The sequence below is a fragment of the Phascolarctos cinereus genome, unplaced genomic scaffold (genome assembly GCF_003287225.1).
Source record: "Phascolarctos cinereus isolate Bilbo 61053 unplaced genomic scaffold, phaCin_HiC Scaffold_726;HRSCAF=1367, whole genome shotgun sequence".
In the NCBI taxonomy this organism is placed as follows: domain Eukaryota; kingdom Metazoa; phylum Chordata; class Mammalia; order Diprotodontia; family Phascolarctidae; genus Phascolarctos; species Phascolarctos cinereus.
The window spans coordinates 388,119,015-388,144,799 of record NW_027556098.1 but is presented as its reverse complement, the minus strand read 5'-3'; the positions used below and the strand labels follow the sequence as shown (position 1 = coordinate 388,144,799).

The 25,785-nt window shown below is 41.4% G+C and overlaps 1 protein-coding gene across 1 annotated transcript; it reads left to right on the top strand.

Annotated features, from left to right (window-relative positions):
• Nucleotides 1-1,372: 1,372 nt before the first annotated feature.
• On the top strand, nucleotides 1,373-21,890 carry LOC110197934 (cilia- and flagella-associated protein 107-like). Its single transcript, XM_020972003.2, has 4 exons — nucleotides 1,373-1,699; nucleotides 7,542-7,655; nucleotides 20,124-20,301; nucleotides 21,364-21,890. The coding sequence occupies exons 1-4, from the start codon at nucleotides 1,595-1,597 to the stop codon at nucleotides 21,531-21,533; spliced, it is 567 nt and encodes a 188-aa protein (XP_020827662.1). The 5' UTR covers nucleotides 1,373-1,594; the 3' UTR covers nucleotides 21,534-21,890.
• The last annotated feature ends 3,895 nt before the right edge of the window (nucleotides 21,891-25,785 follow it).

The following is a 25,785-nucleotide window of genomic DNA, read 5'->3' as shown; positions in this document are numbered from 1 at the left end:
TTAAATACGCACACATGAGTTTGGGTTAGAAATGCAATAAATTCAACAGGGAAGAGAAGAGAAGGTTTAAGGGGGAATGGTAGTGTAGTGGATAGAATAGTCACAACCAAAACAAACTTCAACTTTGAAGGATGGATCAAAAATATAGTATTAAAAGGAGAGGAAGAAAGTGTAAGAACTAGTGACTGATATACAGGCCAAATGAAGAGAAAGTGGAAAGAGGAACAGGATCACACCACTTAATTACAGATTACTAGGAGTGGTCACACTAATGTTCTCTCCCCACTTTATTTGTTTTTGAAAAGAGTTTGATGGAAGAAAAGAAAAAAAAGTATAAGAGGATATGATAGAGGGAAATCCATAATTAACAATTGTAACTAAGAATGTAAATGGTACAATGACACTCATAAAATATAGGAATGTAATAGAACAGACCTGAAAGCAGAACCCAGCAATATACTGCACACCTGAAACATAATGCTTGTACTGGATCTAATCTGCTATTGCCACTGAGAATAGCAAATTCATCTCTTCCCTTTACTGGAAGTGTAAGGAAGAGAAGAAGAATTGCTAAGGGAGAATAGCCCAAAAGGGAAGGGCAGAATAATTTCCTCAGCTCTTCTCTAGACTTCCTAAATAAAAGTCCATCCTCTCTGATGCTCAGTCACCAATCACCTCTAAGACATCCCCCAATCACCAAGACCTAATCATAAGTTGCTGTGTCAACTCAGCAAGGTGCAGGTCCCTCCACAAAAAGCCAGAGAGTGAAAAGTCCAGCTCTATGGAGGGTGCCCTGGTTCAGCAAATCAAGAGTTCCCCTGATTAACCCGACAACATTTATATAGCCCTGAAAACTCTTTGCATACATCGTATAATTTGAACTTTATAACAATCCTGTAAAACAGATGCTACTAGTATTATTGCCTCCATTTTTCAGAGGAGGAAAAGTGAGACCCAAAAAAACCTGTGACTTGCTCATGGCCAGGAAGCTACTAAATGCTGGAGGTAGACTTTTAACTCAGGTCCCTCTGACTCCAGCTCCAGCACTCTATCCAATAAACCACATGATAAGACTTTTATTTGCACACCTTTAGGGTAAGGGCAGAGCCTAGGATTTCAGAACTAGGACAAACTGGCAAAGAAGAGTTTTAATAGAATCCATTACAATAATCTTAGATCTTCACTAGCCATACACTTCAACAAGGAGGTTTTTATGGTTATGAGCATTACAATACAGAAATCAGGCCTTCTGAGCCTTGTATTCTGGAGGGAGATTGAAACAAGCTCCTAGTTTGCTCCAGTGGAATCAGCAGTTCTCTTGTTCAACTCAGCTATAGTCAGAGTCTGTCGCCATGGAGACAGTAAACAATAGAGAAGTAATACCACTTTTGATTCTCCCTCTAAAAGAGGAAGTGGTACCACAGGGAATTTTTAATCCATGGTCCCTTCTTAGGAAAGAAAGTGGAAAAAAATAAAACCACAGGAAATCTCTTAGGTGCCATCACAGATATTAAAAGAAAGTGGTACAGTTTAATGCTGTTGCTAACTTTGTCCCAGATCTCAGGGTCTGGGAAACTTGCTACAAATTGTTACTATGCTTCCAGCATCCCCACAATCATGGTCTACTCCCAGTTGGAGAATTGAGCCAACGTTTTCAACTAGAGTGCTCATTGGAAACTGGGCAGAAGAGAGAAGAAAGGTAAGGAGCTAAGTGAAGGTGGAGACAAAGGTGGGCAGGGTGGGATTAAGGGTGAGAATTCAAGGTATGATGTCTGTCCCTACAGACAAAAAGAAGAAATCAGAGACCTTATGTTATTCTTGAGGTTGAGTTTTAATTAGGAACTCTGGCACCTGGAGTAGTTTCCACTGAACTCAGTGGAAATCCGGAGGGCAAGAGGGTCTAAAGTAGGCTAAAGACAAAAGTTACTGAAGTTGAAAAGACAGGAGGTCAGTGTGGTGATGGGAGTGGGGGAAGGCTGAAACTGAACTTTTAAGTGCTTGCTGTGTGTTAGTCAGTGAGAGGCAGCACTGACATACAGGATGGACAGTCAGCCTCAAAACCAGGAAGACTTGGCCCCAGGTCCTTCTTCTTATCTATTCTGATTGTGTGACCCTAGACAGATCACTCTCAGGGCTAAGTTTCAAAATTGCACAGAAGGTGCTAACGTGCTTTATAGAGAGGGTTTCCTCCCCAGGCAGTTCCTCACAGCGGTGAAATCACAGATCCAGTCCCTGTTCTTATGTGCAAGGCACTCAATGCCAGGAACAAGCTGTTTCAACTTCACTTGATAAAGAATGGAGAACCACAAAACGTTCTGGAGCAGAGGAACAACATGTTTATAGGATCAGAACTCTAGATGTGGAAAGGCTCCCAGAGACCACCTGGCCCAGCCACCTTGTTTGACAGATGAAGAAACTGAGGCCAGAGAGGTTAGTGGATTTGCCCAACGCCACAAAGGCAATAATCATCAGAGTTCATGGCCTCTGGCTCTAAAGCCAGTACATTTTCCACTGCACCACTCACTGTAGTGAGTAAGAAAAATTACACAAACAGTGGTGTGAGGGATATATGGCAGTAGAGGTAGACTGAACCAAGGAAGACTGGTTAGAAGGTTATTACAACAGTTGGATAAGTAGAAAAAAAGGAGCTGAACAAGAATAATTGTAATGGAGGTTGAAAGGAGAGGACAAATGTGAGATGTATACAGGGAAAATGACAAGACTTGTCAACTAATGAGTGAAGTGAGGGAAAGGAAAGGAGCCAAAAATGACTTCAATGCCATGAAGCTGACCCTCTGGATGACTGAGAAGAAGGTGGTGTCCCTTGTAACAGATACAGATAAGTTGTGGGGAGGCAAATGTTCTGTGAAAAAAAAAGATGAGAAATAAAAGTATGAACAGTCAAAGAGCTAATCTGAGCTGATGCCAAAGTTCTGAAAACCTAGATTACCTTTTGCTACAGAGGCATCTGCAGATTATTTGGAGGAGCTCAGTGTGCATGGGTTCACAAGAACCAGGAACAAAGGGAAACATTTGACTGGAAAATGAATATAACCCTTCAAGAGGAGTCTACAGATGACCAGCAAGCCTAAACAATGGCCAAGGATGCCCCTAGGAGGCCTAAGGTCTGTGCAGGAGAGGAGTAAATGAGTAAAAAGAAAGGAAGTTTTTGGAAATGGAATCCCTGTACTCTGGTTCCAGGAGCCAAGATGTCTGAGTGAGCAGTAAACAGCTGCAATTCTTCCATATTTACCTCCAAACAACCATAAAATAGAGCCCCAAAAGAAATCCTGGAACAGCAGAACAAGCAAAAAGATGAGGTGAAGCAATCTTTTAGTCCAAGAAACCTGAAGGATCAGCAAGAAAAGTCCATCTCACTTCGGTAAAAGGGGAGTACAGGCCAGGACGGGAAGTGTCCCAGCAAGCCAGTAGCAAGCCCCAACTCAGCAAACCAGCAGGAGATCCTGAGCCCCAGCATGGAGGAGCAGGCAAACTCCAATACCAGGACCCTCCACTTGCCTTAGCATAGCCAGGGGAAGCAGCAGACTCTAGCTCCAAGAACCGCCACCTGCTTCAGCACAGCCCCAAGCAAACAGGTGGAGGCCTACCCTACCTGTGCCTAAGCAAACAAGCAGCAGACAGTCAGCACCACCCTGCCGCACTGCAGCAAAGCCACAGGCCAACAGGCAGCCTCCAGAGGCCTGACCACCACGTGGTTCAGTGTAGCCACAGGGGAAACACGGAAACACAACACCTGGCATCAGTACACACCAGACACCACCACTAGAACCCCAGCTCAGCACCAGCTAAGTTGCCAGACCCCAATGGCCTCTAGCGGCACTAACCACCCCTACCCCATGCCCTCAGCACAACACCAGACATGAGGGTTGCCTGGGAGCCTTGGCCCAACATCAGTGCAGCACCAGGCAAACAACCAGGGCCTGCAGCCACTAGAGCAAGAAGCCTGAGACAATGCCCCTGCACTAGGGGCAGAGCTCAAATTTAAAAGAAAGGAAAAAGGTTAAAAAAAAAAAGATGACCAGAAAACAAAAAAAAAAAAAGAATCTCATCATAGAAAGTTATTATGGTAACAGGGAAGACCAAGACACAAACTCAGAAAAAGACAACAATGTCAAAACATCTCTGTGGACAAAACCTCAAAGAAAAATGGGAAGTGGTCTCAAGCCTAAAAAGACCTCATGGAAGAGCTCAGAAAGTAGCTTAAAATCTTATAAGAGATATAGAAGAAAAATTGGGAAAAGAAATGAGAATGATGCAAGAGAATTAGGGAAAAAAGAGTCAACAGCTTGGAAAACTGTTTAAAAAGCAGAACTGGCCAAATGTAAAAGGGGATACAAAAATCCACTGAAGAAAACAGCTCCTTAAAAAATAGAACTGCACAAATGGGAAAGAAAGACACAAAAGCTAATTGAGGAAAACAACACTTTCAAAGTCAGAATTCAGTAAGCGGAAGCTAATGACTCTACAAAACCCTAAGAATCAGTCAAATTCAAAAGAATGAAAAAATTGAAGAAAATGCAAAATATGTCATGGGGAAAAAGTGATCTGGAAAATAGATCCAGGAGGGATAACATCAGAATCATTGGACTAACTGAAAGCCATAGTAAAAAACAAACAAACAAAAAAAGTCTTGGACAGCATCTTTCAAGAAATTACCAAGGAAAACTGCCTTGATGTCCTGGAACCAGAGGGCAAAATAGGCATTGAAAGAATCCACCAATCACCTCAGGAAAGACAACCCAAAAGAAAATTATAGCCAAATTTCAGAACTATCAGGGCAAGGAAAAAATATTACATGTGTCCAGAAAAATAAAAACAACAACTCAAATATTGGGAAGTCACAATCAGGATCACACAGGACCTGGCAGCTATGACATTAAAGGATCAGAAGTCATGGAACATGATATTCCAGAAGGCAAAGAAGCTAAGACTACAATAAAGAATCACTTACCCAGAAAATTAAGCATAATGCGTCAAGGGAAAAAATGGTCATTCAATGAAAAAGAAGGATTTCAAGCTTTCATAAGGAGAAAAACAGAACTAAACAAAGAGAAAACCAGAACTAAACAAAAATTTGACCTCCAATATCAAGACCCAAAAGAAGCATAAAAACAGGTAAAAAGGGAAAAGAAAACATAGGGGATTCAATAGAACTAAACTGTTTACATTCCTACACAATAAAATAATACTTGTAATTCTTGAAAATTTTATATCTAACAGTACAGCTATGATGAGTATACATAGACAGACGATACAGGTATCAGGTGAATTTGAAGGAATGACAAAAAAATTGAGAGATGAAAAAGAGGAATACAAAAGATGCAGAAGGGAGAGGTAGAATTGGGCAAATTACCTCACATGAAGAGGCAAGAAAAACTTTTTATAGTGGAGGGGAAGATTTGAGGGTGGACAATGGGCACTGCTTGAACTTTACTCTCATCAACACAATCTGTTGAATATAGAAATCTATCTTACCCCACAAAAAATTGGAGGGGAATAAGTAAAGTGTCGGGGAGAGGAGGGGAGACTGACATATGGAAGGGCAGATGAGGGGAAGTGGTAGACAGAAGCAAAACACTGGTGAGATTGGAAAGGGTGAAAGGAGAGAGAAGATAAACAGCAGGAAGAATAGAATAGAGAGAAACACACAGGTAACAAGCATAAACATGAATGTGGATGGGATGAACTCTTCCATTAAATAGAAGTGGATACCAGAGTAGCTAAAAAACCAGAATCCTACAACATGTTGTTTACAAGCAACACACTTGAAGCAGAGAGACACACACACAGAGTGAAGGTAAGGGGCTGGAGCAGAATCTATTGTGCTTCAGTTGAAGTTAAAAAAAAGATCAGGGGTAGCAATCCCGATCTTAGATAAAATAAAAGCAAAAACAGACCTAATTAAAGGAGATAAAGAAGGCAACTACATCTTGCTAAAGGTACCACAGACAATGAAGCAATCAAATTAGAGGAGCAAGGAACAGTCTACCTGTCAGATCTATGGGGAGGGAAAGAATTCATAACTAAAAAAGAGACCGAGAGTATTATGAAATGCAGAATAAATAACTTTGATCATATTAAATTGAAAAGTTTTTGTACAAACAAAACCAATGCAACTAAGGAAAGTAGAAAACTGGGGAAACAATCTTTACAGCAAGTGTCTCTGATAAAGGCCTCCTTTCTCAAATATATAGAGGATTAAGTCAAACTTATGAGAATACAAGTCATTCCCCAATTGATAAATGGTCAAAGGATATGAACAGGAAATTTTCAGATAAAGAAATCAAAGCTATCTTAGGCATATGAAGAAGGGCTCTAAATCACTTTTGATTAGAGAAATGCAAATTAAATCTCTGAGGTACCACCTCACATCAATAAGATTGGCTAATACGACAAAAAATGAACAAGATAAATGTTGGAGAAGATGTGAGAAAATTGGGACACTAATGCACTGTAGGAGGAGGTGTGAACTGATCCAACCACTCTGGAGAGCAATTTGGGCAACCAAACTGCACATACCCTTTGATCCAGTAATACCACTACTAGGTCTATATCCCAAAGAGATCATAAAAAAGGGAAAAGGAGATACCTGTGCAAAAATATTTATAGCAGCCCTTTTCATAGTGGCAAAATAGTGGAAAATGAGGGAATGTCCATCAGTTGGGGAATGGCTGAACAAGCTGTGGTATATGAATGATTACAACTGTGCAAGAAGAAATAATGAACAGACAGATTTCAGAAAAATCTTGAGAGACTTGTACAAACTGAGGCAAAGTGAAATAAGAAGAATCCAGAAAACATTGTACACAGTCTCTGCAACATCTTGTGATGATCAGCTATGAAAGACTCAGCTCTTCCCAGCAACACAACAATCCAAGACAAGCACAAAGGACTCATCAAGGAAAAGGCCATCCACATCCAGATGAAGAGCTGATGGACTCAGAATGCAGACAGAAGCATATTTTTTTCACTTACTTTATTCTTTCTCATGGTTTTATTTGCTTGTGATCTGTTTCTTCTTCCACAACTGTGACAAACATTGAAATATGTTTTACATGATAGCACATATATAAACTACATTAACCTGCCTACTATTTTCAGAAAAGGGGAGGGGAGGGAGGGAGAAAAATTCAGAACTCAAAATTGTGTAAAAATGAATGCTAAAAATTTTATTGATATGTAATTGGGGGGGAATAAAATACTATTTAAATTTTTTAAAAAGAAAGGAGGGGGTTTTTTTTGTTTGTTTTATGTTTTTTAAAAAAGAAGAGAGGAGAAGAAAGAAAAAGAACAGACGGTGAAACCTGGTCAAATGTTAGCATCTTCTGCTTTGTGTTTTATGTGTCCTTGGACCTCCTGATTTACATCAATTTATAACACTAATAGAAGAGCAGGATGCAACCTGGATTCTGGGCATGCCACAGGATGCCCGCTATCATGGCAGCTTTTGGTGTTTGTCACAAGGAAGTGTCAGAGGAAGGAGATCACAGATTCTGAACAAATGTTCTGGTCTCTTTCAGTTCACCCAAACTTCAAAACTAAGTTTCCAGAGCACCTGCCAAAAGGATTTTGTCCAATTCCCAGATCACAAAGCAGATCATATAACAAGATGGTATAATATGAGAAGAATTGAGGTAAGAGGAGTGGCAATTTAACCATGTCCCAGGGTTCTGGGCAGTCAAGGGACATAAGCTACAGGCCTAGATCCCTAATACACACAGAAAAACACTGGATTTTTTTGGGGGGGCAAAATTATTTGGACAAAAATTCCTTCTTCTAACTCTTTAAATATCTGAAGACAAGTTAGCCTGTTCCCCTAAGTCTTGTGTTCTGTGGTCTAAATATTATCCATTTCCCTTAAGCAAACCTCATAGAACATGAGCTAAAAGCCATCTTGGCTACCGCTCTCTGCATGCTCTCCATCTTATTCAGGTCCCTTCTTTCAGGTATATTTCATGCAAAGGAACAAAACATAAATTATTTATATAATATGATACATGAAAGCCTCTTTATAAACCTTCAAGGGCAATATAAGTTCATTTTTGTTGTTGTTCAGTCATATCTGATTCATTGTGACCCCATTTGGGGTTTTCTTGACAGAGATACTAAAGTGGTTTGTCATTTCCTTCTCCAGTTAATTTTCCAGATGAGGAAACTGAGGCAAACAGGGTTAAGTGACTTGCCCAGGGTCACAGAGCCAGTAAGTGGCTGAGGCTGGATTTGAACTCAGGAAGGTAAGTCTTCCTGACTCCAGGTCCAGAGCTGTATCCACTTTGCCACTTTGCTGCCTTAGTATCATTTCAAAAGGGACATTGATAAGCTAATATCCTATAAAGTTTCATATTTAACATATTGGAAAAAGACTAAAATATTAACACTATAGTTAGGCATTAGGAGCTAGTTATTAGAATCAAAGAATTTCAGACTGATAAGTGATCAAAAAATATATTCATAAAACAATACAATAACACAATTTAGAGTTGGATGGAATTTAAATGTTCATCTAGTCTAACTCTCTACTCCACAGAAGGTCCCTTCTACTTTAATGTGACAGGTGTTCTCATGAAAAGAGCATTGCATTTTAAGACAGAAAACCAGATTTTGAATCCTGGTTTTAACACTAACTTATGAGTGACCTTGGTCAAGTCACCTAAAAATCTATTTCCTAGAGTGTAAAATGGGGAATGAATGAATCCATTTCAACATTTGTTGGGCACCAAGTATGTTCAAGGTTCTCTCCAAGAAGCAGGAGATACAAAGATAAAATGCCGAATTCTAGGAGTTTATAATCAGAGGAGATATGACATATATACAGATAACTATAATACAAATAAGAATGAGTGGAAAGAAGATGCGTATATGAAGTACTATGAAAAATTCAGAGGGGCAGCTAGGTGGCGCAGTGGAAAGCACACCAGCCCTGAAGTAGGGAGGACCTGAGTTCAAATTTGCCCTCAGACCAAACACTTGACACTTATTAGCTGTGTGACCCTGGGCAAGTCACTTAATCCCAATTGCTGAAAAAGAAAAAAAGAAAAAAGAAAAATTCAGCAGTGGGGAGATTGTTTCCAAAACTTCAGGATCTGGGACCTATGTGGGTTCTTAAAAGAAAAGATGTATTCAGATGTTGGAAGGGCTCTTATGGAGAAGAAGGATTAGATTATTCCACATAGTTCTAGCAATAGATGAGTAAGGACCCACACTTGCTCATTCCAAGTACAGCCCTCTTTCAGTTACACCAGATGCCCCCCTCAATAAAGTCCACACTAACAGCAGGAAACTGCTCCAACATCACTCAGCCTGACAAAGAATTCAGATGGTTGGTCCATGATTATAGAAACTCATGATTGTAAACAAGTGGCAATAATAACTTTGAGCTTCAAAGTCTGTCTACCATCAAAACACTGTTTACTGAAGACATAAACATCATTACTAGCTTAGGGCTTCCCTTCCCTTCCCTTCCCTAGCTTTAGGCAAGACATCTGATCTCTCAGTTTCAATTTCTTCCTCTGGGAAATGGGTATAATAGTATTACTTCACAGGGTTTTGAGAAAGTGCTCTGTAAGATTTAAAGTGGATAAACCCAAGGTCATCAATGCAGTGCAGTGAAAAGGACACTGGATGTGTAACCCCAGGAGCTGAGATTGCCCAGCTCTGCTGCTTCAATCACAGGATCACAGCTGGAAGGCACCTCAGCAGGCATTTCGTCCAACACCCTCACTGAGGTTCAGGGAACTTCGGTGCCTTAGCCCAGTGTCACACCAATAGTAAGCATTATAGGTAGGGTTTGAACCTGAGGTCTCTGACTCCAAAGCTGGTGCTCTTTCCTCTCTATCACATGTCTAAGACCTTGGTAACGGCTTTCTTCCAGGGGTTGGGAAACTGCAATCTCAAGGCCACACGTGGCCCTTCAGGTCCTCAAGTTAGCCCTTTGACCGAATCCAAACTTACTAAAAGGATTGGTTCTGTGAAGTTTAGATTCAGTCAAAGGGCTGCACTTCAGGACCTAGAGGGCCACATCTGGCCTTGAGGCTGCAGGTTCCCCACCTCTGGTTAGACCTAGGCAGACAGAGTCCTCACCAGAAAAATTTCAAAACACTAAAAATTACCATTTAAGAGTATAATGAAAATATGTCTAAAAGGAACTTATGAATTATGTCAAGTGCTATACAAATGCAGTTCATCATTGGAAAAGCAAAAGTTAGCATTTCAGTTCATGAGACTGTGTGCTCCATGAAAGCACAGCCTGGCTGTGCCTTATCTAACTGTGTATTTCATCCAGGGCCCAGTTCAGTGTTCAGCAGCCAGTAAGTGCAATAAACATTTATTAAGCACCTCTCTGGGTAGATCCTATGCTAGGTATTGAGGATACAAACAGAAAAATGAAACCATCTCTGCCCTATTCTACAGACTGTAAGAAGCTTACATTCTATAGGGAAAACATGTACATGTATGAGGAAGTGTAAAACAAATCAAAGTAATGGACAAGAGAGGGACTAACAGCGGGGGGGCAAATGAGAGGCCTCATATAAAAGATGTTGCTGGAACTGAGCTCTGGAGGAGGTGAGGAATTCCCAGGGGTGAGGAGGGACAGAGTGCCTTCCATGCATGGGGCAAATTCCATGCCTGTGCAAAAGCAAAGCTCAGAGATGAGGGGTTGTACACAGGGACCACTGCCCAGCAAAGAAAAGTAAGACTGAGAAGGCTGGTGGGTCAGACCAGCAACACTGTCTGACCACAAGTCACGAGTAAGCGTTCTGATTCTCTCTTTTTATGTCGACCGAAGCTCAGGGAAGGGCAATGATTCCCCAACGTCACAGCGAGGTTCAGTGGCAGCACAGGGGTCACATCTGTTGACTCTTCCTACAGTACTCCAATACATTTCTCCTCTTTCCTAAAAACCCAACTGGGTTAGGATGAAGGGATCTTTGTCTCAGTGCCTCTTGCAAAAACTAAATTCTCACCCATGTGCTGGCTGACTTCAAAATGTTTCTGCCTGAAAATACAGAGACAAATGAGGTAAGCCCTCCAGAATTTTCCTTGCCCTAGGATCCTACAAAGACATATGATCTCAGAGTTTTGGTGGGTAGGTCAATGAAGAGGAAGTAACTGTCAAAGAAAAACAAACTTCAAGAGGATGACAGAGAAATAGGGATAGGAAGAAGAAACAGATGATGCCTTTGATATTATGAAATTAGTCTGAAATCAAATTATTTAGAGCTAGCAGGACTCTTTGTGGGGATTGTGTCCAACTCCCTCAGTTTAGAGATGAGGAAACTATGACCCCGAGAGAAGTGAAGCGATCTACTCATGGTCAGACCAGTGGTAAAAGTCGGCGGAGGACTTAAAGGCGGGTCCTCTGCCTCTCAAACCAGAATTTCCCTCCGTGTCAGCTGAGCTGTCATCAGAAAGAGCGCTGCCCATCTGACCATATGACCATGGGCATTCCCTCTCCTCCACCACCTGTCTCCAGCCCAGAGTCCAGGCTCCTCTGAGAAAAGCAGTGGCACCTTCCATTCTGTGATGAGCACCCTCACACCTGCTCATCTGCTGGGCAGGGTCCACTTCCGTCTCCTGCTGCACCCCCTCCTGCCTAATCTCCAAGCTTCATTCGGAAGAGGAGGGAAGCAGGGCTTCCCAGCTTACCTCATGCCTCCCATCTCTTCCATGCTGTGCTTGTCTCCTGATCTCCCCTGCCTCTGGGAAGAGGAGGAGTGCCTTCTATTCAACGATGAGCAGACTCCCAACTGGTCACACCTTTTCACCTTTTAGCAGTTGCTGAAACTTGCCCCTACTCCTGTGCCCCATGACACATGCTATCGGTGAGCAATAGTAGAAGAGGGTCATCAATCATCATCATCATCATCATCATCATCATCTATAGCTAGCATTTATAAGGCACCGACTATGTGTCAGGCACTGGGCTAAGGGCTGTTTTATAAATGTCTCATTTGATCCTTACAGTAACCTGGGAGGTAGGTGCAGTTCTTATGCTTGTTTTACAGTTGAGGAAACGGAAACAAATAGAAGTGAAGTGACTTGCTCAAATCAAAGTCACACAGGTAGTATCTAAGGCTGGATTTGGACTCAGGTCTTCCTTGACTCCTAGCCCATCAGCAGAATGGTGTACAGGAAGTAATATGCACTTTTCTCACATCTCATACTTTTCACATTTCACTCCCTACATCCTCTCTCAACTTGACTCTATCCTCAAGATCCTACACACACCCTTATATATTTCACTCTATATCTGGACCACCCATTTCCAAACAACACTGCAAAGGGGCACTTGCATATTCCTTTTCAAATGTGTCTTCTTTCATCCTTTTAATCTGTCAAAACAAACTATAAAAGGGGGCACGTAGGTGACACAGTAGATACAGCACAGGCCCTGGACTCAGGAGGAACTGAGTTCAAATCTGACCTTAGACACTTGACACTTACTAGCTATGTGACCCTGGGAAAGTCACTTAACCCCATTGCCTAGCCAAAAAAAGAAAAAAAAACAACCTCTAGAGTCCTCCATATAAATGCCTCAAAAAGCACAAAGGCAAGTTGCCATTTTTACTTACTCTACTCCTTTGGAAACATACATCATTTCATACTCAATATTTTAGAGGGGAATATATTTCTGAAATTGAAAAGCTCTCAAAGGATACCTATTAGCATAATACAGAACATCAGAGTTCACCGAACTGCAGTTTGAGAAACACTGCGACACACAGTCCAAAACTAATCGACTAACTATGGTTCCAATTATATCTTCAAAATGAGGTGAAAGAAACAAAATGTTATCAGTTAAAAACAGTAAAGCAACTATTCTCTTGAAACCCACTTGAACGTAATTAATTCAAAATGTTCTCTTGTAATTAATTCACATATTCATACTCTGTTAAGGGTCTCTCCTGTGCATCACCCTGAGCTAAAAGACATATAAACTTGAGATAAATCATTGTCCTTGGCATCATGGAGTTACTTTGGATTTTTTTCTATATACATCTCATGTTTGTGTTTTGTTCCAGCCTCTCCCACCTCCACTTAATTCTAGTGCCTTCCCTTTGTTAATCTTTCTCTATTCATCCTATATATGGCTTGTTTGGACTTACCTGTTTGCTTGCTGTCTCCCTCGTTAGACTGTGAGCTCCTTGACAGCAGGGCTGTCTTTTGCCTCTTTTTGTATCCCCATGGTTTAGCACAGTGCCTGGCTTGTAGTAGCCATTTAATAAATGCATATTGGGGGGGCAGAGCCAAGATGGCGGAGTGAAAGCAGTGACTTGCTTGAGCTCTCCCCGAAACCCCTCCAAATACTCATAAAAAGTGTCTCTAAACAAATTCTGAAGCAGCAGAACCCACAAAAAGACAGAGTGACACAAATTTCCAGCCCAAGACAACCTGAATGATTGATCAGAAAGGTGTATCACGCCGGGCTGGCAGCACAGTGCAGCGCAGTGTGGGCACGCAGGCCGCAGCAAACCTGGAGCAAGCCTCAGAGGACTGAATCGCGGGCACCTATGGTGGTTTCCAGACTCCTTAACCGACAAATGCCAAAGACGACTTAGAAGGTCAGTGGGAAAAGTCTGTTTCTGCGGTGCTCAGAGAGGAAGGCGGGGTTTCAGCTCCATTCCCCAAGAGCGTGGTCCTGTGGGGGGGGGGGGGACAGCTGCTTCCTGAGCTTCCGGCCCACAGACTGAGGGGGAATCCAGTGGCTGATCAGAGAGGGATTGCAGGGATCTCTTTGAGAGTGCTGAGGCAGGAATCTCTTGCTTTGCCTGTGTGTGGATCTGGGTCACAGTTCTGGGCAGCGGTGCTGGGGTTAGGAGGAATGCTGGCGTGATGGAGCTTGTAGTGGCTGTGGAGAGGAACCCTTCCTCACAGTTACAGGACAGAAAGGAATACTTGTAGTCACAGGCCAGGAAAGGAGTAAACCCCTCGCCCCTTATTATACCACCTTGTGAGAACTGAAAATTTACAGGTACCTACAAGTATCTCTGAAAACAGATACACAAACCCCTGAAAATTGGGACAGCACATTGTCCACACTGGAAGCAGACTCTTACCTTAACAAAGAGTTTAAAACTCCAGTAATTGGCCAGGATCATGAGCAAGCAGCACAAAAAGAGTCAGACTATATTATCTTACTTTGGTGACAAAGATCAAAAATATACAACCAGAAGAAGACAACAAAGTCAAAGCTCCTACGTCCAAAGCCTCCAAGAAAAATATGAATCAGTCCCAGGCCTTGGAAGAGCTCAAAAGGGATTTTGAGAAGCAAGTAAGGGAAGCAGTGGAAAAACTGGGAGGAGAAATGAGAGTGATGCAAGAAAATCATGAAAAACAAGTCAACAGCTTGCTAAAGGAGATCCAAAAAAATACTGAAGAAAATAACACCTTAAAAAATAGCCTAACCCAAATGGTAAAAGAGGTCCAAAAAGCCAATGAGGAGAAAAACGCCCTAAAAAGAAAAACTGGCTAAATGGAAAAAGAAGTCCAAAAGACTACTGAAGAAAATACTTCCTTAAAAATTAGAATAGAGCAATTGGAAGCTAGTGACTTTATGAGAAATCAAGACACTGTAAAACAAATCCAAAAGAATGAAAAATTAGAAAACAGTGTGAAATATCTCATTGGAAAAACAACTGACCTGGAAAATAGATCCAGGAGAGAGAATTTAAAAATTATTGGACTATCTGAAAGCCATGATCAAAAAAGAGCCTAGACTTCATTTTTCAAGAAATTATCAATGAAAACTGCCCTGATATAGTAGAACCAGAGGGCAAAATAGAAATTGAAAGAATCCACAGATCTGCCCCTGAAAGAGGTCCCCAAAGGAAAACTCCTAGGAATATTATAGCCAAATTCCAGAGTTCCCAGGTCAAGGAGAAAATCTTACAAGTTGCCAGAAGGAAACAGTTCAAGTACTGTGGAAACACAATCAGGATAACACAAGATTTAGCAGCTTCTACATTAAAGGACCGCAGGGGCATGGAATATAATATTCCAGAGGGCAAAGGAGATAGGATTACAACCAAGAATCACCTACCCAGCAAAACTGAGTATAATCCTTCAGGGGACAAAATGGTCATTCAGTGAAATAGAGGACTTTCAAGCATTCCTGATGAAAAGACCAGAGCTGAATAGAAAATGTGACTTTCAAATACAGGACTCAAGTAGAACATGAAGAGGTAAACAGGAAAGAGAAATCATAAGAGACTTATTAAGATTGAACTGTTTACATTCCTGCATGGAAAGATGATATTTATGACTCATGAGACCTTTGTCAGTATTAGGGTAGTTGGAGGAAAAAAATTATATGTATGTAGATAGACAGACAGACAGATAGATAGATAGATAGATAGATAGATAGATAGATAGATAGATAAATGGCACAGGGTGAGTTGAAGATTAAGGGGTCATATCTGGAGAATAAAATTAAGGGATGAGGGAGGATTATACTCGGAGAAGAAGAAAGGGAGAGGTAGAATGGGGTAAATTATCTCACAAAGAAAAAACAGAAAAGAAAAGTCTCTTACAGTGGAAGGGAAGCAGGGGAAGGTGAGAGGGAATGAGTAAATCTTATTCTCATAGGATTTGGCTTAAGGAAGGAATAACATACACATTCAATTGGGTATGGAAGTTTGTCTTACCCTACAAGAAAATAGGAGGAGAAGGGGGACAAGAGAGCAGGGGGATGATAGAGAGGAGGGCAGATTGGAAAAGGGTGTAATCAGAAGTAAATACTGGTGAGGAGGAACAGGGTCAAAAGAAAGAATAGAATAAATGGGAGGGCAGAATAGGATTAAGGGAAATAGAGTTAGTTTTTCACAACATATCTGCTATGGAAGTGTTTTGCATAACTGCACATGTACAACCTATATTGAGTTGCTTGCCTTTTCAATGAGGGTGGGTGGGGAGGGAGGAAGAGAGAAAATATGAAACCTAAAGTTTTAAAAACATATGTTTAAAAAAAAGAGTTTTCACATGCTATCGGGAAATAAGAAATAGAGGAAATGCGGTACAGAAGTCTATCCTGCCCTACCGGAAAATAGAAGGGGAAGGGGATAAGAGAAGGGGGGAGAGAAAGAAAAGAGGACAGACTAGGGGAAGGGATATTCAGAATGCATGCCATCTTGGGGTGGAGGGAGGGTGAGACGGGGTGAAAATTTGGAACTCAAAAACTTGTGGAAATGAATGTTGAAAACTACAAATAAATAAATTCATATTTTAAAAAAAAGATTTTCACTAACATTGAATCTACAGCTGAAATCAATAAACTTTTCATTTTCAACTCTCAAGAATTTCAGAAGTTCTAGCCCCAGGTCATTGGTTCTATTGAATATAAGGCACTGAAATAAAGAGAACTTAGTGACAAAAAAAAATGCTTACTGCCTGACTCACTCTGTGCTAGGCACTGGCTTAAAATAAGAGGGAGGACTGTTATAAGAAATGAATGAGACCATGATAACCAGCATCTTAGAAAAGGGAAGGCTGCCCAATATTCCTTTTGCTTCAAGTTTGATCCAAGAAGGATGACTTTTAAACTAGAAAGAACAGAACAAAAAGTTGATACCCAGTCTAGATAAGGTACTAGTAGAGAACACTGACGTGCCCTCCATGAATTCAAGTCCTCTGGCCTGGATAATTCCAGTTCAGATGCTGAACACACCATTGGACGTGCCTGCTGGGTCACTAACGGGAAGGACTGTTGAGAACAAATGAGAGGTTAGATTAGAGAAGGGCAAATGTTCTGATCTTCAAAAAAGGAGAAGAGGCCTTTGGCCTGAAGACCAGGGAGTGTGAATGCGGTTCCTGAAAAATTCTACAACATATTATTAAAGGGATGCTTAGTAAACATTTAGGAAAAGAAGCAGTGTTGACAAAAAGTCAACCTGGTTCCAGTAAGAACAAGTCATGTTAGGCTAACCAAAAGAGCAAAGGGCCTTACTTTCCCCTCATATCAAGATCAGTCGAGGGAAAGGCTAGAGAAGAAAAAATTCAGAGACCTTTGAGTTGTCTTCAATTGCCCAATGGGTTTTCATACAGAAAGACATTAAGCTTGTTCTGTTTGGTCCCACAGCACACAAGTAAGAAGAAAAACAGGAAGTTGCAAGGAGGTGAATTTAGGCTAGACATTAAAAAAAAAATGTACAATTACAGCCATCCAAAAGTGGAACGGGATACCTTAGGAGGTGGTAGGCTGCCCCTTGCTGCAGGCCTTCAGGAGTCTGGATGAGCATTTGCCATGAATGTCATACTCAGGATACTTGGCCAGGCATGGGTTAGATTCAATAGCTGTTAAGGTCTGAATTAACATGATTCTGTGATTCTTGTCTGAACCAGCCCCCTAATTAGTTCTCCCTGCTTCTGGTCTTTTCTCTCTCCAATCCATTCTCCATAAGACTGCCAAACTGATATGCCTAATGCACACTTTTCCCAGTATTATTTTACATTGCTCCCCTTCATAAAAAGACTATAAGATTTACTGTACACGACATTCCATTCTCCAGCTTCCATGTCTTTGTTCCAATGGTCACTCTTTTCTAGAATACACTTCCTCTTTGCCTCTACCTCATAAGATCCTTAGTTTCCTTCCCAGCAGAACTCACGTGCAACCTCTTACATGAGACATTTCCTGATCCTTCCAATTATTAGGACTTTCTCCCTCCCGAAATTTTTTTTGTATATAATTTTTACATTTGTTATATTTCCTCTTCCTCCTACTCCTTTGAGCAGGTAAGCTTCTGGAAGGCAGGGATTATTTTGTTTTTATCTTTGTATCTCTAGCACCCAGTTGACTGTCTAAACCATAGTAGGAACTTAATAAATGTTTGTTGAATTTAAGTGAACCAGGCAAAATCTATGGCCTTTTATGATCTTTTGTTGCCATTAATCTCCCATATTGCCCCGAGCTCCACCTTAAACATTACTGATGGAAAAGAACACAACATCATTAGACAGGAATGATTCTTCCCTTTTTCTTGACAGAACTCCGCCACCATCACCACCACCCCCAAACCAAGGGGATGGTGGGAATCTTTTGCCCTTACCAGTCAGGAGTCCACATTTCCTTCCCTTCCCATAGGCTTTCTTAACCTACTCTTACAAGGTACCATTGTGCCTAATTAGCATTTGTCCTCTAATCCATGGGAAACCCAATTAGCTCATTTTCCCTGGCCTTAAATACAGAGTCAGGTGGCACTCAGTGATGTAGACCTTGGCTAACTGTTCATCACCATCACCATCCTCTCTCTTTAGCACTGTAGTGTGACTTATTTATGGAATCTCTGTTTGAAATATTGGGCTTAGCTGGCATTTCCAGACCATAGCAAACACAAACTTTATTGTCTTCTCCAGACATCAGGATGGGCATGAAAATCAAGATTATCCTCATGATAAATCAGTCCATTTCTCTGTGACACTTTCCCAGAGAGAAGAGAGATTTCTTAGGAAACACACTAACTTAAGCAGGGAAGGAAGAGAATATGGCTTTCTTTTCCCAGTAAATAACTGCTACCAAAGAAAACATTCTCCCTGTTTCCAGCTGAGGAAGCCTGTAAAACCTTTGTGGCAGAAGATAATTTATGGAGATCTGTCCACCTCCTACCATATTAATGAGTTGAAAAACATGGTATAAACATCAGCCTTGGTATTCACTATTTCACCCTTCTGAAGGAAGTATGAGTCTGTGATAGACTTGTATAAATCATAATAGAGCAAAAGGGATGGAATTTCAGCTTACAAAGACATGAATGAAGTTAATCCTCTGTCCATTTAACCTGGCAGTCCTGCTTGTTATTTTAATCATGCATAAATTACATCCAAACTGAAAATTAACTTGGTATTCATGAGATGGAGTCCATTCATATGAAAAACAAGTTCTGGAGTGTAATTTGAGACCATATGTATATGCGTGTGTATGTGTGTATACACACACATACACACACATATATACACATACATACACACACATATATGTGTGTGTGCATATGTATATGCGTGTATGTATATGTGTATATAGTTAGGCAATGGGGTTAAGTGACTTGCCCAGGGTCACACAGCTAGTGAGTGTCAACTGTGTGAGGCTGGATTTGAACTCAGGTCCTCCTGACTCCAATGCTGGTGCTCTTTCCACTGTGCCACCTATTTTCCTCTAGACCATATATTTGAAGGTGAGTCCATAGAAGAGATATAGCTTTTTGACAGACTCGCAGATTCTTGGAGGTAAAACGGAGCAAAGAGGTTACTGAGCACAGTCTGAAGGTTACTTAGGCATCATCTGTTCTTGGCTTCACCTCCTCCTTGTTGTAAGAAGGTGAACTATTTTCAAATTCTCCATAATTTACAACTATTCATATAAAAAATACTTTATAACTATAACTATTTTCAAATTCTCCATAATTTGTGTGTGTATAAATACATATATGTATATATAGATATAGATATACATATATGTATGTATATAAATATATATATATGTATGTATATAAATATATATACGTACACACATACACACGTACATATATATACACATATACATAGATTTTTTTTTTACTGTGACTCAACTTCCAAAAATGCTTCTAGTCCTTGGAGTTTAAAAATTGGCAAACACTTGTAACAGTAAATAAAGCTTAATAAACATTTCTAGGATCAGATTTAATGTTTAAGTCGGAGTAACTATAAAAGCATATGTATCAAGAGAGAGTATATTTATGCTACTAAATAAACAAAATGATGAAATCTGATCCTCTAAAATGACAGTAGTGTTAGAAGTATACTGTCTAATCTACAGATAAGAAGAAAATTGAACTTTTTCCCAAAGAACAAAATGATTATTTGATGGTATTAGCAAGTGACTAGGTTAAACTTTGGATAATGAAACCAATTAACCAATTAGATTAATGTGTAGTTTTCCTTGCTTTGGGGTCTAATTAGTTGGAGAAGCTGCATCAGTTGTTTGATCCTTAAAGGCAACATCCCTATATTTTGCTGCTAACTCCACACTTTCTCCCCTTCCCCTTCCAGAATCACTTGCCCCCCAGTTAGCCCCCCCCAAAAGTCTCGATATTCCTTATCCCTGGATATGCCTTATATGCCTGTCGTTCCAGGGCCTGCCATATAAGAACGTGATGACCCACCACGAGGAACCAAAACATCGGAATTTGATCAGCACATATGATGACCATTTTAACCGGCATGGCTACAACCCTGCCTTGCCACCAACCCGTAGTTGGAATGGGCAGAAATTGGTGTGGCTGCCAGAGAAGTCGGACTTTCCCCTTCTTGGTACTTTCTCAATCCATTTTTCCCCCTATACAGATCACCACAGGTTCCAAAATACCCTAAAACCTTGATATAATGCTCCCTACCGTGACATGCAGTTTGGTGTAGGTAGGTCAGCCTTGGACTCCAGTGGAGTTACTGAAATTGACTAAGTCATAATATAGCTTCACTTATAATAAAATAACATTCAAGGATTCTGGGACAGTATTATGAGGCACTGGTATATTGTGCTCTCCTCTCAGGATGCCCTTTGCCCCTTTGCCCCATTTCACAAGCATTATACAATGAACAGTGCTGACTGGCTATCTCTAGAAGCACAGTATTTGTGGTGCCACAGGGACTCATCTATGCTCCTATACCAACGCTGGGCTCTATTTGCCACATTCCACCCACCTCCACCCCGTGAATCCATCACACAGCGCCTTCTCCTAGAAGTGTATCTGGGCCTAAGGAAATGACTTGACCCCTATATGAAGCGATCAACCAAGGGCAGCTTTCTCCAGCTTCTCCACAGTGAAAATCAATTCAGTGAACAATCTGAGTATCATTTCCCATTCAGTTAATGTGTGTTAGGATTTAGGACAATTTACACAGAAATGCAAGGACCTTCCTTTATCACACTAGCTCCTCCTCCCTAATAGTTACAACTTAGCCAAGAACAGGATGGATGCATCTCTGGAAAGTGGCTAGGAGTACCCAATGCCTTGCACACAGTAGGCACTGAAACGTTTGCTGAATTGAATTCAAGAGATCAGGCTATTGATGTTTCCTCCCACCAGGAAGTCAGGCTGCCTACTCCTAGGCCCTAGGTCCTTGGGCTCATGTGTCCTCAAGTCTCTGAGGGGACTCTAGGGGAGTCCAGCCTGGCCCTATCTTCCCCTCCTTCCCTTCCAGTACCTCCCAGACCTAATTCCTTCCTTTTAAATAGCAGCAAGTTTGTCTCAGTCCAATCTGAGAAAACTACAAGCAAGCAAGCATACACCTTCCTATCTCTTCCCTTCCTCCAGGGGTTGGGCCCAATTCTCCATTCATGATTTCACATCCTGACCCTGATTTCTGTTGCAGCTCCCCCCACCAACTATGGTCTCTTTGAGGATCTCACAAAGAAATGGCAAGAGCCTACCAAGACTCACTCTATGAACAGTGTTTACACCTTGTCTTATGTAAGACACCCAGTGTCTGCTCTGTCCAGGCACGAACATGCAATCCCAGTTCCTCCTCCCTGCCTCCAGTGAGCCATCTTGCCCATCCTTTTGACAACTGCTATCTTCCCTGGAGAAGAGGAACCTAGACCAAGGAATCGTAACATCTTTGAGTTCGAAAGACAGCAAATGAGGAAAGCAAGAAAAAATGATGGTGGCTTCCTTCCCTTACTGGCACACTTGAGTAGCTATAACATACCAGGAGGATGCGCTGCAGAAAGCTCTATGGGACACCCACAACATCTGGCCTGTTTCTTTGGAAGATAGAAGCCCCTCTCTCCTTCTCCAAAGTACAAGCTACTCTTTCCTTATTTTTCGCAATTAAATATGTATGGAACTATTAGAGTTGATGATGTTAACAGAAGATAACAGTGCTTGCTCTCAATGACCTTCTAATATTACAGGAACAATTAATTAGTCAAGCACATTCTACAGAAAAATGCAGATCAGATCCTCTTTTTTTAAACTTCCCAGAATGGCCATATTGTTAGAGATCACATTCCTGAAACAGAAATAGCACTAGCTGTAGGGCTGGAGGACTGAGTTCAAATCGCACGTCCAGACTTATTGCCTATGTGACCTTGGACAAGTCCCTTTGGTTCCCTGGGTCTCAGTTTCCTCATCAGAAAAAATAAGGGAGTTGGACTTATAGTCTCTGTGGTCTCTCCTGATCTTAATCTATGATGCTAAGTCCTCTGAACCCTATGGGGTAAATGGGAAGACACACATACACACACACACACACACCCCATTCATTTTTCATCCTCCAAGCTCTACTTTGCTATGTGGTGGGGCTCTGTTATGCAGGGTGATAGTCTGGAAATTTAGGGCTTTTTTCCTCTAGCAGAATGGCCTGCTCAAAAAAGCCAACCAATTCACACAACCAGCAAGGACTGAGGTTTGCTGAGTGACAGATTCTCAGGTGAAGCACCTGACTCAGGCCTGGATGTTCTGCATGCATGTATGCCTTGATGTATTGGTGCATGGGCATTTGCTTGTGTGTGAAAGCTTACCTGCTCCTCCCTCCATTAGATAATAAGATCCCAGCATCCAGGTTCCCTAGCACTCTCTTCTATGCATAACCTATACCTCCATTCAGCCTCACCCATACCCCAATGTCTACTATTCTCATTAATCACACCCTACCACGTAGGCACAAGCCTATTCTCATCTATACTCCTTTATCCTACTCTGAATTCCCTCTTTAACCACCCCCTTGTATATGTATTCTTCCAGGCCCTTTCTGTATTGCTAGAAAACTTCTTTATTCTAAACTTACTTCTTCCTTTCACCATCACCAAAATCAAACTTAACTCTCTTCTGAATGATAACATAATCAAAAATCCCATGTTCACTGGAGACCTCAATTCTCCCACTCCTGATGTGATGGTTAAAAGTGAAAGGGAGAAGCAGCCCTTTTCTCCTATTAAAGCTCAGTCCAGCTTTCCTCTCCTGTCACCCAAAATACATACAATCATATACTTAAGTTATAAAGGCATGGAGGCTGCAGGAAAGGGATCAGGAAAAGATTTTGTTGTGTTGGATTATAGACTAACAAGAAATCATTATGACCAGATTAGTTGAAAAATGAGATGTTACTATGACCCAGATTGTGGGACAGGGAAATAGTTATGTTACACAGAACAATATTTTTGTGATAAGATTTCACCTGTCTGGCTATAAATAGCCAACTTTCATTCATCTGCGTGCATAGTATCCATTTTGTTAATTATCAATAGCAATATAGTAATGCCTGTGGACATTCAGAATGCAAACACATCAATAATAATCTAAGTTAAGCCTAATTATGAAGATGAATCTGCTGCTGCAACAAATGAATAATATATAAAGGGATCTGTGATCTCAATGATTCAGAAATAATATTCATTCATGCCTACCCATCCTGGGTAGCTTTTTCTATGATCTCATATAAATTCAGTGGTCCACCCAAGTGTGCTGAGGTCCCCCTCAGCATAACAACTCATGAAACAAAAATGCATAGGGATAAATATATCTATCCATTCCAAATATATTAAATATATATTACCTCCTGTTTTGAATTATCCAAGCCCCTGTTCCTTTCCATAAATATGAATAATCAAAACTTGATTGTAAAAGTGTGTGAATATATTAGAATACATACAGAAATTCAAATTAATTGATATCTGCAGGTAATTAGAAAAAGAAGAAGATATGCTGGGTCTCATTTCCTCCATGGCTAGGGAAATCCACGATACCACACTGACAATTGTGAAAACTTACCTTACTTTTCCTCCTTTTCCTTTCATCTGGGCTCCCATATCACACATTGATAGTGAATGCCACCACTAAAAAAATGTCCTCCACATTGAAGAGTCTTTACTTCTATGGCTTTGGGAATATATAGTAAAGCAACCTAGTATTACATTTGCTCAATCCTATAGATGTGAAAGTTTTTTTTTTTAAATGCAGCTGGCTTAAAAGGATATCCTCTTACAGTTCAAACCAGGCATGAAGGTCTTTATTCCATATCCCAAGGAAATGTCCAGTCTCATAGAATCTAAAAACAATAAAACAAGTTTTTCCTTTTCACAGAAAAGGGAGGACAACCGAAAGAGGTGCATCGGTAGTTATGATTCACGGCAGAGGGGAGGGTTCATTGAGAGCATAACTACACATCTTGTCCTGGTCCTGGGGAAATGCCTGGAGTTACTGATGTTCTTGAATTTTCCCTTGACATCTGACTTATTGAAGCAACCTAGTCCCTAATGTGTAGCGTGGGCTGGTTACTGATTTCATTACCGTGTCCTGAGGCCCCGAGAGCCTCATAGTTGAACTAATCTGGTTAAAGTTTCATTGTGTCATCCTAGAAGGTAAAGACTGAGATCATCCTAAGATGCTGGAAGGAAGCATAAAGTCGGGCATAGAGCATGGAAGATCTGGGTTCAAAATGTGCCTCCAACAATTTTTTGCTGAGTGACCCTGAAAAAGTCGCTGAAGCTCATAGGTTATATCATTTCATACATAAACTGGGAATGAGTATGTACCTTGCCGAGTTGAGAATCAAATGAAATAATGTCAGCTACTATTCTCCTGACTGAGGTCAAGGCCTGATGTTTTCCTCAAGCACTCCAGTGGAAACCTAGCTACTGACTCTCTTTTCCCCTCTGCTTCCCAGACCTGTAGAGCAAAGTAAGACAGCTTTTTCAGATCTTCTGCTCTTCTTCACATACTGATTGTGTGACCCTAGATAAATCACTTAACCTCTTAGTGCTTTGAGCAACTACAAGACTATAAATTGCAGAGAAGGTGCCAACCTGTACTGATAAAGGAAGTCTCTTTATATATTATACCAGTGAAATCAGTTCAGTCAGTATTCCTTCTTCCAAACTTTTCAGTGTAAGAGTTGTCCTAAACAAAGTGGCAAGGGACATGAAAGCTGTTTCTAAGTACTAGCCAGGCCACATCCTGCTTGGCCTTCCAAAGGGCAGAATCAGAAGCAATGGGTAGAAGTTGAAAAGAGGCAACTTTAGGCCTAAAATCTGAAAAAAAAAAAAAGTAGCACTCTGTGATGTCGTGGATAGTGTACCTCACTTGGATTTGGCAAGGCCTGGGTTCAAATCCCACCAGACACTCAGTTTTCTTCAAAAACTTCTATGGCTCCTTCCAGCTTAGTCTACTGATCCTATAATGTGGAATGGGTCACTGTGGGAAATAGCTCTTCATCCCTAGAGGTCTTCCAAGATAGGCTGGATGACTGAGTGTGAGCTCTTCATCCCTAGAGGTCTTCCAGGGAGGGCTGGATGACTGAGTGTGAGCTCTTCATCCCTAGAGGTCTTCCAGGGAAGGCTGGATGCCTGACTGTGGGGCCCGATAGGCAGCAGAATCCTCTCCGGGGGTGCGCTGCCACCGAGGCCCCTTCAGACGCTGAGGGACTGAGTTCCTGGGAGTCGCTTGGCTGCTTCCCCTCCCCCACACCTCATTGAAGGCCCAGGGTCTGACACCCAGGGTTCCCCAGCCTCACTGGTCCCTCTGCTAGGAGCTTAGGCTCTGTAGCGTCGACCCCTCGCCCCAGTGCCGGGGCGGGAGAGCTGCCAAGTGCCATCTCTGACGGCCGCAAACCCGCTGCGGTGAGTGGAGGTGAAGCTGGTAACGCCACGTTGTCATCTTCTCCTGAGGGACTGCGGCGCGGATTGCGCCTGCGCACTTCGTAGCCTCGTTTCGCCATTCTTACTCTCCCACCTCCCTGTAGGGGCAGCTTGCTCCTCGGATTCCCTGGTCATAGTCTCTGATGGGCATTTTAGGA